Source organism: Oryzias melastigma, linkage group LG11 (genome assembly GCF_002922805.2).
Source record: "Oryzias melastigma strain HK-1 linkage group LG11, ASM292280v2, whole genome shotgun sequence".
NCBI classification, from domain to species: Eukaryota; Metazoa; Chordata; class Actinopteri; order Beloniformes; family Adrianichthyidae; genus Oryzias; species Oryzias melastigma.
The window spans coordinates 8,906,090-8,917,798 of NC_050522.1; the positions used below are offsets into that span (position 1 = coordinate 8,906,090).

Sequence of the window (11,709 nt, forward strand, 5' to 3'; positions counted from 1 at the left end):
AATATTAGGGCAGGGTATCGATAATTTCCAGAAACAATTCGATTGTTCTGCTTCTCCTGGAGGACGTTTCAGTTTGGCCACTAGATGGCGATTGTACTATAGCAGTACACCTTATTCCAGAAGAAGACAGTATGAGCAAAAAACGGTGCTTTATGAATATGGATGGTTACTTAAAAGAGTTTAGAAAATTCATGCCTATAAAGATGTTCATTTGGTCAGCAACATATGTTTAGGTCAACAGAGTGTTAGCATTAGCCGTCCTATGGGAAATTCCATTAAACATTAGCATCAAGTCAGCAGACTTTAGTTTTATGTGCTAAATCGATTTATATTTTTCAGAATCAACTATTGATCTATTCAGTATTAATCAATTCTATCAACCCAGCCCTATATAATATACATATTTTCATTGTTACTCCACAGTTGAGTCAATTTTACCTCTAAAGAGATCTTTCCAAACCAGGCAAAGAATGAACTGTATATGGAGCGGGCGTAGCCGGGAATGTTCCTGATGAGAATGAAGGCCAAGATCTGCCAACACAAAAGACAGAACAGGGTTTTTTCAAGAACCACTCCAATGAAAATTGAGTTTTTTAACATGTTCTTGTGGCATTTTTCTCATGATGGAGGACATTAATTGAGAAAATCAAGTTTAGAATTGCATTTCTGTGTAGTCCTTTATTCAAATCATCAAGAATCAGGAGCAAACAAAGAAAATGCAGCTTATAAAAACTACAATCAGCAAGCTCCCTGCTGGGGGGAGTTTTTTATTTTTATATATTCTGGAAAAAAAACAACATAATCATAATTAAAAGACCACTGGGAACACTTTTAACAATAGATCAATAACTGATCGAAGTGACTTTTAATTGTCTACATCTTTCTATAATGGCTCTGCTTTCCATTATAAATAAAGGAGTTCCTGTCCCAACAGGTTTTCAAGTGTAACAGGGAGAACGTGACAGACGAGGAAAGTTGGATGATCTTATAGGGAGAGAAAATAAAATTGTACCTGGACTACAGAAATGTAAGGATGCATCTCATTGCACTCAGTTTTGGTTTTGCAGTTGCTCGCCCATATTGAGTAGGTCTAGAATAATGATGACAAAAAGAGAAAAGTTCAAAATTGAAACACTTCAAAATTGTAGATTTAGCAGCATTTTTCTTAATCCTGCATTAAATATTTACAGAAAGAAGCATAATCTAAAGATCTTACAACAAAGGAGAAGATGGAGAGGGAGAGGAGCAGGTTGGAGATCTTGGGAGGGAGGAGCAGCTCTCCTTTGCTCTCTGACAACACCTGACGCTTCTGCAGCACCAGGTAGATGAAGGCAAACAGCATACCGTGAATCACGGCCTGAGGAGCAAATGTGTCCAATTAGAACATTATAAACAAGGACAGAACGTTAGCTGTAGGGTGAGACCTACAAATCTGTCCAGTTTCCATCTGAACCACCACTCGTGGACACTTCCGTTCAGCTCAAAGAGCTTGGAGACTGGCCACACAGAGAAAACGCTCTCAAAAAATTCCTGCAGTCAAGGATGAAGGCAGAATAAAAAATTAGTAAGTATTTCACCCTATACCATTCAGATCATATCTGATACACACATTTCTGAGACCCCTAAATCATTAGCACGATCCAAACTTTCCTTATAAGCCCATTGTTTATAACTGGGTCCATGTTTTCTGCCCTGCAATTTATCATCATGCCACCAGGGGCAGTAGAAAGACTTTTCCTGCTAGTTTCAAAATAGCTGCTTCCATTAAATCTCAAAAACACTTTTGGAGGAAAAGGTTTTGCTCATTTTTAAAACTTTACAGTATGAATAACTAATTTCTTGGTATGGATTTTTTTAAAATGAATACTTTCTGTATTGTATTAAAAAAAGAAAAAACAAATATATGAAAATAAAATAAATTTTAAAAAACTAATGGGAAAAAGTCAACATTTCACGAGAAAAAAAGATATATAATTTTGAAAAAAAATCGTCTTTCATACAATTATGAAAGACGAATTGCCAAATTTACAAGAATAAAGTTATAAATTATAATTTTACAGGGTAAAAGTTGTGCTTTAGAATGCTTTAGGTTTTTAAAAAATCAGGACATCACACTGCTCAAGAAGCTCACCAAATCGGTTTACAGTTTGTACAACTTTAATTCTCATAAAATGTTGACAATTTTTTCATTATTTCCACTTTATTCTCGCAAAATTTTGACTTTTCTAAATATAATTCCTCCACTTTTTTTCTTGTATAATTTTAATTTTTTTTATAGTTCTGTAATTTTATTCCAATAAAAAAATGGCTATTTTTTATAATTCTGTCACTTTTTCTCATAAAACTGACATTTTTTCCTCATTTTACCACTTTATTCTAATAACATTTGGACAATTTTTCTCATAATTGTCTCTTTATTCTCGTACAATTAACATTTTTAAAGTTCTACTTCTTTACTTTCATAACATTTTTTCATAATTTTTCCACTTTATTCTCATAATACTTTGACTATTTCTTAATAATTTTACAATATTTCCTAATTTTTTTTAAAACTTTGTTTCTCATTTTTGTTCTTAATACTCTGTAGTAAAATAATGCAAAATTTGTTGATAAATAATTATTTATAATGCATAATAATAATTTATACTATCTATATCTGATAAAAAATGTAAATGATATTGCAATAAAAAAAACATCTTAATTCCAAAAAATAAAATTTTCTGTCAATTCTTTGATGAAGTGGGCTTTACATGTTTAATGCTGTACTTCTATTCACAACCCATTTAAAAGTAAATATTGTTGCTCCGTAGCTGCTTCATTACCTTTAAAAACACCCACCTGTGAGAAAGCGAAAAGGCAAATGAACAGCAGAAGACCGAGTAACTTGGCCAGAACTGCAAGGTGCCACATCCCACTACCTGTGCAGAGAGTTCACTTCTTCAACATCAATCCATCATACAGAATCGTGCAATCATTTTCCATTTAAGACCTACTGTTGGCTTTCTTTTGTAGGATCTGAGGCCACAAGGCCATTGTGCCGTAAATGATGACGAACCAGAATGTGACCAGTGGAACAAAGTAATAGAACTGATACGGCCTGTCCATCACAACACACAGCACCAACACCAGGAAGTTCAAACGGAACAACACCTGTGAAGGTACAAGAAAACTTACTGATCACCTGAAGAGGACGTCTGAAACTCAAGTAGAGCTGGGTGTTAACTTACTTGGCACACTCTGTAGAGTCCAAAGTCTCCTTTCAGCCAGAAGAAGGAAAAATGTCCATAACCTGTCTGGAATAGGTAAGCTGCCACCAGCACCCGCACATGCATGTACACTGGAACAAACTGACAGACACAGCAGCGTTCAGATTCTCAGATGTTTGCAGAAGGAAACCAAGTATGGGGGCACATTTTCAGACTCACAGCACTGGCTCCAGATATGTGATAGATGAGGATGACCAGCTGCATCCAGCCCTTCCACTCGTCTGTTTGTTCTCTGTTCAGCAGTTTGGTCTGTGAGGACAGTTAGAGTACATCTTTTTAGCCATGAGTGTCTACATACAAAGACATTTTGCACAATCTGAGAAATCTGACAAAAAAAAAAAAAGCTCCAACTCACCTCCTTACTGTTTTCGCTGTAAAATACGCCCAGCACAAAGATGTAGATGAGAGGAATGAAGAAAGCCGAATGCGTGTAGAACTTGTGTTCTTTCATGAACACATCTGCTCGGTCACAAAGGTAAAAGTAGCTCATTATGACTCCCATCCTGCAGAGGGCCTGAAAGGGCGCCTTTGGCCCCAGAGGGACGGCAGCGGTCGCCGGCTTCTTCTCCTCCAGGCTCTCCACGTCGGCAGGCACGGGTCGGCGATGGCGGTTGTTGCCAAGGACGTGTAGGACTGCAAAGATCACAGCTGAGCCCAGGAAGAAGCAGGCCGTAAGCTTCTGAAGGAAATTTAGGGGTGGTAAAGTCTGGCAGCAGGAGCCGTCTATGGGCCTCAGCAGCTTGTTGCACACGGAGTTCATGAGCAGCATGGCTCCCTGAGAGGAGACGGGCAGCATGAGAAATATCCAGCAGTACCGAGTGAACGTGCAACTTCCTTTAACCTACCACTTTCCTGGTGCTCTCAGGCAAGTGCAAACCATCTTCTGATTGAGTGATAGTTTCCAACGCAGCCTGCCGGGAGGCTGCCACCAGCTTGACTCCAGATCTGCCATTGTGCTTGGTGCCATTGAGTACGCTCACTGCCACCTCATTGTAGAGCTCCAGCTGTTGATTGGTGATCATCTTCCTGTTCTCACTCAAAGCCTCCTCGTTAACCGGATCTGCAGGATTGGGAAATGCAAAGAAAGCGGGGAAAAGGTATAAGAAAATCCACTAAACATTTTTCTAAGACTCTGTCATTGTTAAAATACTCAGACTAAAACAACGACAGACTAACCAACACTGAGCTGTTTTAATCACATCAGAATTTGTTTTTTCCCCAACAGTCCACTTCAGTCCGCAGGTGGTAAAGCTCACCTGAGCTCTGATGTGACCGAATAAATGAACTTTGGATAGTGAACCCTGCAGTGTTAATATTGACTCTTCAGCAGACCCAAAGGTAAAGTAAACCAAAGTCGGGACATAAATGCTGTGTATTTCAGTGAAGAGGTACAAAAACGCCTTTGGCTTAAATCGGGACATTGTTGGGTAATATCCCTTTCAGAAAAGTGGTGTAGTGAGAGTGCGAAAGAGCATTTTCCTGTATTTCTTTTAAGACCCACTCTGATGAAAAATGGGTTTGTCAACATGTTCTTGTAGCATTTTTTGAATGGACACATATAAAGAAAATAAGAATAAAATTGTATTTCTGAGTTTTACTTTATTTAAATAATTATGAATCAAAAGCAGATTAAAAAATGCTATTCAAAAAATATTGTACTGGTTACTTAAGGCCACAAGCTGCTACTGTATGTCTTTGATTTCCAACACTGCTCGCTATTTTTGTTGCACCGGTAAGTTAGGTTGGGGCTGCGGGGGGCTGTAAGCTAGTGGGAGAGCGTGTAAACGGGGAGCTCTCAGCAAAAGAAAGGTAAACTCAGAGGTGAATTTCTAATGAAGTACTCTACAGAAACAGGCTTTTCATTGAGGCTAAAAATGATATAATCCTAATGAAAAGACCACTGGGAACGCTTTGAAAATAGATCAAAAGATGATCAGAGTGTGTCTTGATCTGCTCTCGTACCACGTGGACAAATTGATTATAAAGTTTTCTTGCCAAAGGGAAAAAAACTACATGATGTTTCTAACATGGACATTCTAAGGCGCCATCACCTTGAAGGATCCAGTAGACCTCGCCATGCTCAGCCAGCCTTTCCAGATGCACAGCGATGGCTGTCAGGTTGACTTTATACTGCTGCAGGGTCTCACTGCTGCCACCATGCAACTTGATGGACCACTGCGGAAAATGGATAAACAGGTAAGATTAGGATTGACACCATCCAGCAAACACCTTGCACTTGTCCGGCAGAGCAAGCAGCTTACTGTAGCAGCTCCGAGGATGACCACGTCTGGTTTTGCTGACGTTTCCTGCAACACATGGGAGAAGATTTAAATTAGCTACATAAATGATGCTTTCACAGTAAACTTTAATAGTCAGACTCACCTGTATCCATGAAGCCAATCGTTCTTTCATTGAATTATTAGCCTCTGGACACCACAGAAAGTCCTAGAAAAAAAATATTGCTTTCAAAATTCCACCAGAGCACATATTTTGTGTAGTAAAAGATTGTAAGTAAGAAATAACTCACCACTTTAACTGATGACTCCACCTCCTCAAAGGAAATGTCTTCATGCTTCCAAAATTACATGTTTAAACAGAGAAAATTAGTTAGTCATAAGAAAGACATTCCTCTGATGTGTTTCTAGATAGGCAACCCCAGGCCTCGAGGGCTGCATGTTTTCAACATACCTGCTCTGGCATGTTCTAATTGGCTGGACACACCTGAACCAGGTAATCAGTCATGAGTAGAGCTTACATAAATCATGCAGACACTGCAGCCCTCAAGGCTTAGAGATGCCTATTCTTGAGTGACTTGGAAGCAGTTCATAAACCATCCCTAAAACCCTCAGAGACTTTAATATATATATATTTTATATTTGATGGGTGTAAAATAGCATTTTTATTTTGTATGTTAATGTTTCAAAGGAAATTTGTTAAACCAGGTTGGCAAAAATAAAGAAATGTTTAAAATGAAAAACGATTTAATGTTCTACCTTGTTTCCATCTTCTCTTCTATCCGGTTCAATAACTTTGACAAAGGAGTAGAACAGCTGTCTTATCCGTGAGTCACCGACAAAGGCCACCCGTTTCTCTGAAAGGCATGTTTTGGCTTCACTGTCAAACATAAGAACAACAACCAATTAAAACGCATGTCTTCTTTAGTTAAAAAGGTATAATCTGCAGTCAAATTTACATCAATTGATTTATTTTATATTAAAGCATTTTACACAGAATCCATAAATCTTTGAATCAAGTTTCCATTTTTCTCAACTTTTTACTTTATTTTTTAATCATCTTAAAAATGTACTCGTAATAACTCCATTAATTATGAAAATACAGACGTAAAACGTGGTTTCTCAAGCTAAACTACAGCCATGTCATCTTCCCAACAAATTATCTACCCCCCCCAAAGCACCATGTAACATTACCCTGAACATAAAGCGGTGAAACTCACGTGCTTTTGTATTTGTGCATCATACAGCCATAAGGCTGCCATACATTCTCTCCCAAGTACCGTCCCGTGGACAGCAGCCATTCACATGAGTCTCCGCCTGGAGGGAGACACACAGAGGCAAACTGTGAGTCCATACAAAAGAATGACTCACATTTCTTTACAAAATGACCAAAAAAAGGTATTTCATTCAGTCCACCAATGATAAAGACTTAGTCAATGCACAGTACAGATTGAGAGCAAAACTTAACCGTCAGTAATTTAGCAAAAGCTTAACAGGTGGCTTTTCATTTGTGTGTAATATGAATGGAGCCCTCTGCAACCGGGTCAGCCCAAAGAGTTTCTGGGCCTTCACAATTCCTCTCTAGCAGAGCAGATGCTCTGTGTAGACCTCTAATATTTATTGCATGTTCTTTGTTGTTTTCTGCTGATGTTGGTAGTTTTTTAATTATTTATACACTTGAAACAAACAAGAAACAAAAATCAAAAAATTTGGGCCCAAAAGACAAACGTGTTGGCATCGAAAGATACTTAAGCAATACTTCCTGGTTAATCAAGTTATTTGAATTACAAATGTATGAAAAGGCTTACATTTACAGTAAAAGCTATTTTCTAATTTAATAAATTCATGTTATTTGCGCTTTGTGGCCATAATGTCACTGATACAGAAATAAAATCCACTTTGTTTAAATCCACATGTTTTTGTAGCATTTTTCTCATAATAGAGGGAATATAAAAATAATTTAGAACTAAACCTGTTTTTCTGAGTATTTCTTGATTCGAATCATGTCGGATCAGGAGCAGATAAAAACCTGTGGTTTGAAAAAGTTCAGATTTGTCACGCTCGACATAAATTCTGATGCATACACTTACAGACATGTCTTCTTTTTACTCGTCTGAGCTGCTATTTGGTTTAAAACTATACTGCTCCATAGCTCCAATATTACTCGCCATTTGTTTTTGTTTTTTATTTTGACTTTGATAGACTAATGTTAGCTTGTGGCTGTGATAAGCTGTGTAAACAAAGGAATGCTGGGACATCACTGAAGGGTTATTTCCGCACCAACAGTCCCGCCCACAGCCCAAAGGCGAATTTCTAAAAAACTTTTTTTTTTTTTTTTTGCTAAAAAATGCATAGTCATAATGAAAAAAAAAAACACAGGGCACATTTTTAAAATAGATAGCAAATACAGTTGGAGTGGGTCTTTAAACAAATACTTTAACTCACACACACACACATATATATATATATATTAGTCATGATCATTCTGAATCAAAGGGTTATAAACTTTATTATTTTCCCCATACAACGCAATTTTACTTTCTGTTTATGGCTTGAGAAAGTTTTAGACATGCTCAAAATTAGATTTTAAACCATAAATCTAGAGAAATACTTTGAAACACATGATTGTCTTAAAATTAGTCAATAGGAATTAAAGCACAATAGCTCCACATCGCTGTTGCTACTTCCTTGGACAACACAACTCATCCAAAAACAGTGCCTAAAGTCTAATCTGTCTGGATGGACAACAGATAACTTTGCCCAGCAACACAACGAGTCCATGCAGTTTTATTACACGACGCTACAACACGAGTTTATCGTGTCTCATAAACGAGATGTGTGTCAAACATCATCCGTTTATTCTCAGAGTAATAAAGCATTTACGGTGGTAGCATGTAAACACAGCTAATTGCAGGGTTAGCTAGGTTCCGCTAGCCAAACCAGACGAGCCAAACATGGCTGTCTGCTCCTCCCCTACGAGTTTACCTGACTGTTATCGATATACAACTTTAACCCCAGCCTGTAACATTTCTTTGCTTTGTGTTTTAGGACGCACAAGTAGGAAACCATAATTAAGGAGGCGCCTTTAAAGTGGGGAGAAAAATCGGCGTGCTAGCAACTGTTAGCTTGTGTAGCAACATCAGCACTCAGCTGAAATAACGGGAGAGCACTTACCCCCATAATGCCGCAAAACTCCGTGAAACACCAGGAGCAAAACGACAAGCACAAACGATATCAGTTTAGCATTTCTTATGGTGAAATGATGGTTTATTTCGCGTTTGCCCAGGCTATAGGCCAGGATCGCCATCTTTGCTGCTCCATGACAACAGGCAGTTGTGTGGTCCGGCAGCGGCGGCGCCGCACCATCTGTCTGCTCCGCTGCGAGCGACGCCTCCTCAGGTGCCTCCATCACCACAAGCTCCCTGGAGGGTGGAGGGGAGAAAAAGAAAACACGAATACATAATAATATTAATTCACCTGGCTGCGCATCTAAAAACTTTTAAAAGTTGGTATTAAAAGTACCTGTAGAGCGCTGCTCCTCATAAACCAAAGGTTGGCCAGTAATTATAAGCAACAAATGCAAAGTGCACTACAGCTGCTGAACGCGGGTGGAGCGATAAGTCTGCAGATCACTGCTTAACCTGCCAAACAAAACACAATATTTAGCAAACGAGTTTTCTGAACTTGGAAATTGGAAGCAACTAAAAAAGGAAGGAATGCTCTACGTCTTAAAAAAAAAAAAGATGTTTAAGCATCTTTAACACACAAGAGTCACAAGGTGGCTCACAAGTTAAAAGCAAACAAACAAAAAGTGTGTTTCTGTCAATGCTAGCAAAAGAGAGTGTAAATGGATGGATGATGGGAAGTGGGGGCTTACTTTCTGAAATTCAGAAGTACAATGGAGAGAAAATAAACTCATCCCGATTTGTGCATGCATAACTTTGGATTTGTGCGCGCATACTTCATAATTGGTAACTAAAACAAAACATTTTGTGCATAAGTACAAAAATTATGAAATAAAAAGATAAAAAATACAATTTACACATGCACAAATTACAATTATCACAGCTCGAAACCAACTACACATGCAAATCACTTGTTATGCAAACACAAAACAGCAACTACACACAAATCGGATGTGAGACTCTTTTCACGTCTCCAAGATTCTTCCAAAAGTGATTAGTTTAAATGCTGCTAGAATGCTGGGTCATCAGAGTTTTATTTTCAGCCTCTTTGAACTTAGATTGCGAATAATATCTGGTGAAACCTGACATTTTCCTACTTCCTTAAATACATATGCCTGATTATTAATATAAAAAAGTCTAATTTGGGTTTTTAAAAAACTCAACACTAGAGTTTCTCTATTTCTTCACTGCAGAACTCTTCCGCGAGCTGGCCACCACAAGGGAGCACCACTCTGGGGAAAGAAAGCAGTCAAAGAGTCCGTTACCTGGGTCAAGAATTACACATGCAGAAATCCAAAATTACACACAAATTCAAGCTATGTGCACAAATCGAGAATTACACACGTACAAATCCAGAGTTACACACAACTCAAGAATTACGCACAGAAATCCAAAGCTACCAACAAATAAAAGATTATGCACACACAAATCCAAAACTACACACAAATCAAGAATAATACACACACAAATCCAAAATACACACATATCAAGAATCGGGGTGAGTCGATTTTCTCCTCATAGAATTTCTAATGAACTACTGCTATTCTGTAGAAAATATATTCTAGAAAACAACAAAGTTTTTAGGTTTTGGCTAAAAACAGCATAATCAAAACTAGAAGAAAAAAACAGCTTGAACACTTTTAAAAATACATAAAAAGATGATTGGATTTGGAATTTATTGGAAAAGGCTTCTAAACATCAGCAAATTTACATTCATAATCTCTCAAAAAAAAAAAAAAAACTGATCACAAGCACAAAACTGATATTGCACTTTTGAGTGATTAAAGTCTCATGATTTTTAACAACTTGATTTTGCAGAGCCTAAGAATGCTGAAAAATATTTTTTTTTTACATTGTTTATAATAAAACCTTGATAAAAAAAAAGAGAGAACGTGTCCCAGGTAAAATTAATATTTTTGTAGTGGAGTACTTCTTTAATGTTTCTTTTTTTTTAAGAATTCAACTTGAACCGGTGACATCAGTGTCTGACACTCATCTTGTAAAACCACATTTGTTCTTTTCTCCAGTGCAAAACAGTTTAGAAGTGTTCACAACAAAAGTGAGCAGAGCGGAAGAAATGATTGGGATCAAGCAAAAATCTTGTCAAACAATGCATACTAGTTTTTCGTGTTTCATAAAGTGTCTCAACCATTCGTTTTTAGTTTAGCTTTTCTGCACCACTTCAAAGTAGTCACACAATTCCTTTCAAAAATAGCTGTGTGTATGTGAGCCGGCCTTATTCAAATGAATTTTGACAAGGCCCCAGTACAAATTCCAGCTGTGTCCTTTATGAGTGGAATTTGGATTTTTGTTTGTTTTCTCTGGGAACTCCAGCTTCCTCCCACAGTCCAAAAAAATGCATTCATAGGTCTCTAAATTGCCCCATCTAACAACCCCACGACCCCAAAAGAGATTTTTAAAATGTATGGATGGAGATTCTGTGCATTGAGAATAAATCCAATGCTTCTGAGGTGCTGCATTACCTGTCTGAAGAACCGTCGTTTTCTACAATCCTGCAGGGCAAAAAGGAGAATCGATGATGAAAGAAAGGGAAAGAAGTTTTTTTTTTTTTTTTTCCCTTTAATAACAAATATAAAATTTCCATAAATGTGATTTTGTTGTTTCATATTCAAATTCGTACTTGACCAACTAATAAACAATTCATCCTCCTTTACCTTGAATTTGTTCCTGGCAGCATCAGATCATCTAAAATCACGTGTTAAAGTCAAAGCCTGAGGGTCAGATCCGGCCCTCCTGGTAATTATTTCGGCCTACCAGATCATTTTATTTTTATTGTTATTAATGGCCCGATGTTCTCTTTCTAACTTGTATAATTTTGAGAGAAAATATTTTTATGGAGATTAAAATAAGTTATTTATGGTTTAAGTTAATTTATTCTGGAATAATATTGTCTTTTTATAATAATCATGTTAAAAAGTCACGGTTTTAAAGTTTAAAAAAAAATTAAAAAAAAAAAGTAAAAAGTAAAATTGGCATTTTACTAGCTTTTTGGACTTTTTTGGC

At 37.3% G+C, this 11,709-nt stretch overlaps 2 protein-coding genes across 6 annotated transcripts in view; one reads left to right on the forward strand and one right to left on the reverse strand.

Annotated features, from left to right (window-relative positions):
• Positions 1-4,863, forward strand: part of sgce (sarcoglycan, epsilon) — a 24,917-nt gene extending 20,054 nt beyond the window's left edge. The window contains exons 12-15 of the transcript XR_002922215.2: positions 935-1,027; positions 1,191-1,321; positions 3,013-4,363; positions 4,492-4,863. The gene's annotated coding sequence lies outside the window, so the exon portion shown is untranslated. The remainder of the gene's footprint in view (positions 1-934; positions 1,028-1,190; positions 1,322-3,012; positions 4,364-4,491) is intronic.
• The window catches only part of casd1 (CAS1 domain containing 1), a 23,582-nt gene extending 14,001 nt beyond the window's left edge, over positions 1-9,581 (reverse strand). For 2 of the 5 annotated variants that reach the window (XR_002922210.2, XR_002922208.2), the window contains exons 1-18: positions 9,023-9,577; positions 8,675-8,918; positions 6,721-6,817; positions 6,260-6,380; positions 5,794-5,838; positions 5,649-5,711; positions 5,528-5,572; positions 5,318-5,441; positions 4,112-4,326; positions 3,622-4,041; positions 3,426-3,515; positions 3,228-3,347; positions 2,994-3,150; positions 2,839-2,918; positions 1,429-1,530; positions 1,217-1,357; positions 1,013-1,090; positions 439-531 (exon numbers count right to left, since the gene is read on the reverse strand). Coding sequence is in view for 3 of the 5 variants with exons in the window: in XM_024299085.2 (XP_024154853.1) it covers positions 439-531; positions 1,013-1,090; positions 1,217-1,357; positions 1,429-1,530; positions 2,839-2,918; positions 2,994-3,150; positions 3,228-3,347; positions 3,426-3,515; positions 3,622-4,041; positions 4,112-4,326; positions 5,318-5,441; positions 5,528-5,572; positions 5,649-5,711; positions 5,794-5,838; positions 6,260-6,380; positions 6,721-6,817; positions 8,675-8,918; positions 9,023-9,043 (2,256 nt within the window). In the remaining 2 variants the exon portion in view is untranslated. Of the gene's footprint in view, positions 1-438; positions 532-1,012; positions 1,091-1,216; positions 1,358-1,428; positions 1,531-2,838; positions 2,919-2,993; positions 3,151-3,227; positions 3,348-3,425; positions 3,516-3,621; positions 4,042-4,111; positions 4,327-5,317; positions 5,442-5,527; positions 5,573-5,648; positions 5,712-5,793; positions 5,839-6,259; positions 6,381-6,720; positions 6,818-8,674; positions 8,923-9,022 lie in introns of all 5 variants that reach the window. The other 3 variants (XM_024299085.2, XM_024299062.2, XM_024299077.2) reach the window with 3 other exon arrangements.
• Between the last annotated feature and the right edge of the window lie 2,128 nt (positions 9,582-11,709).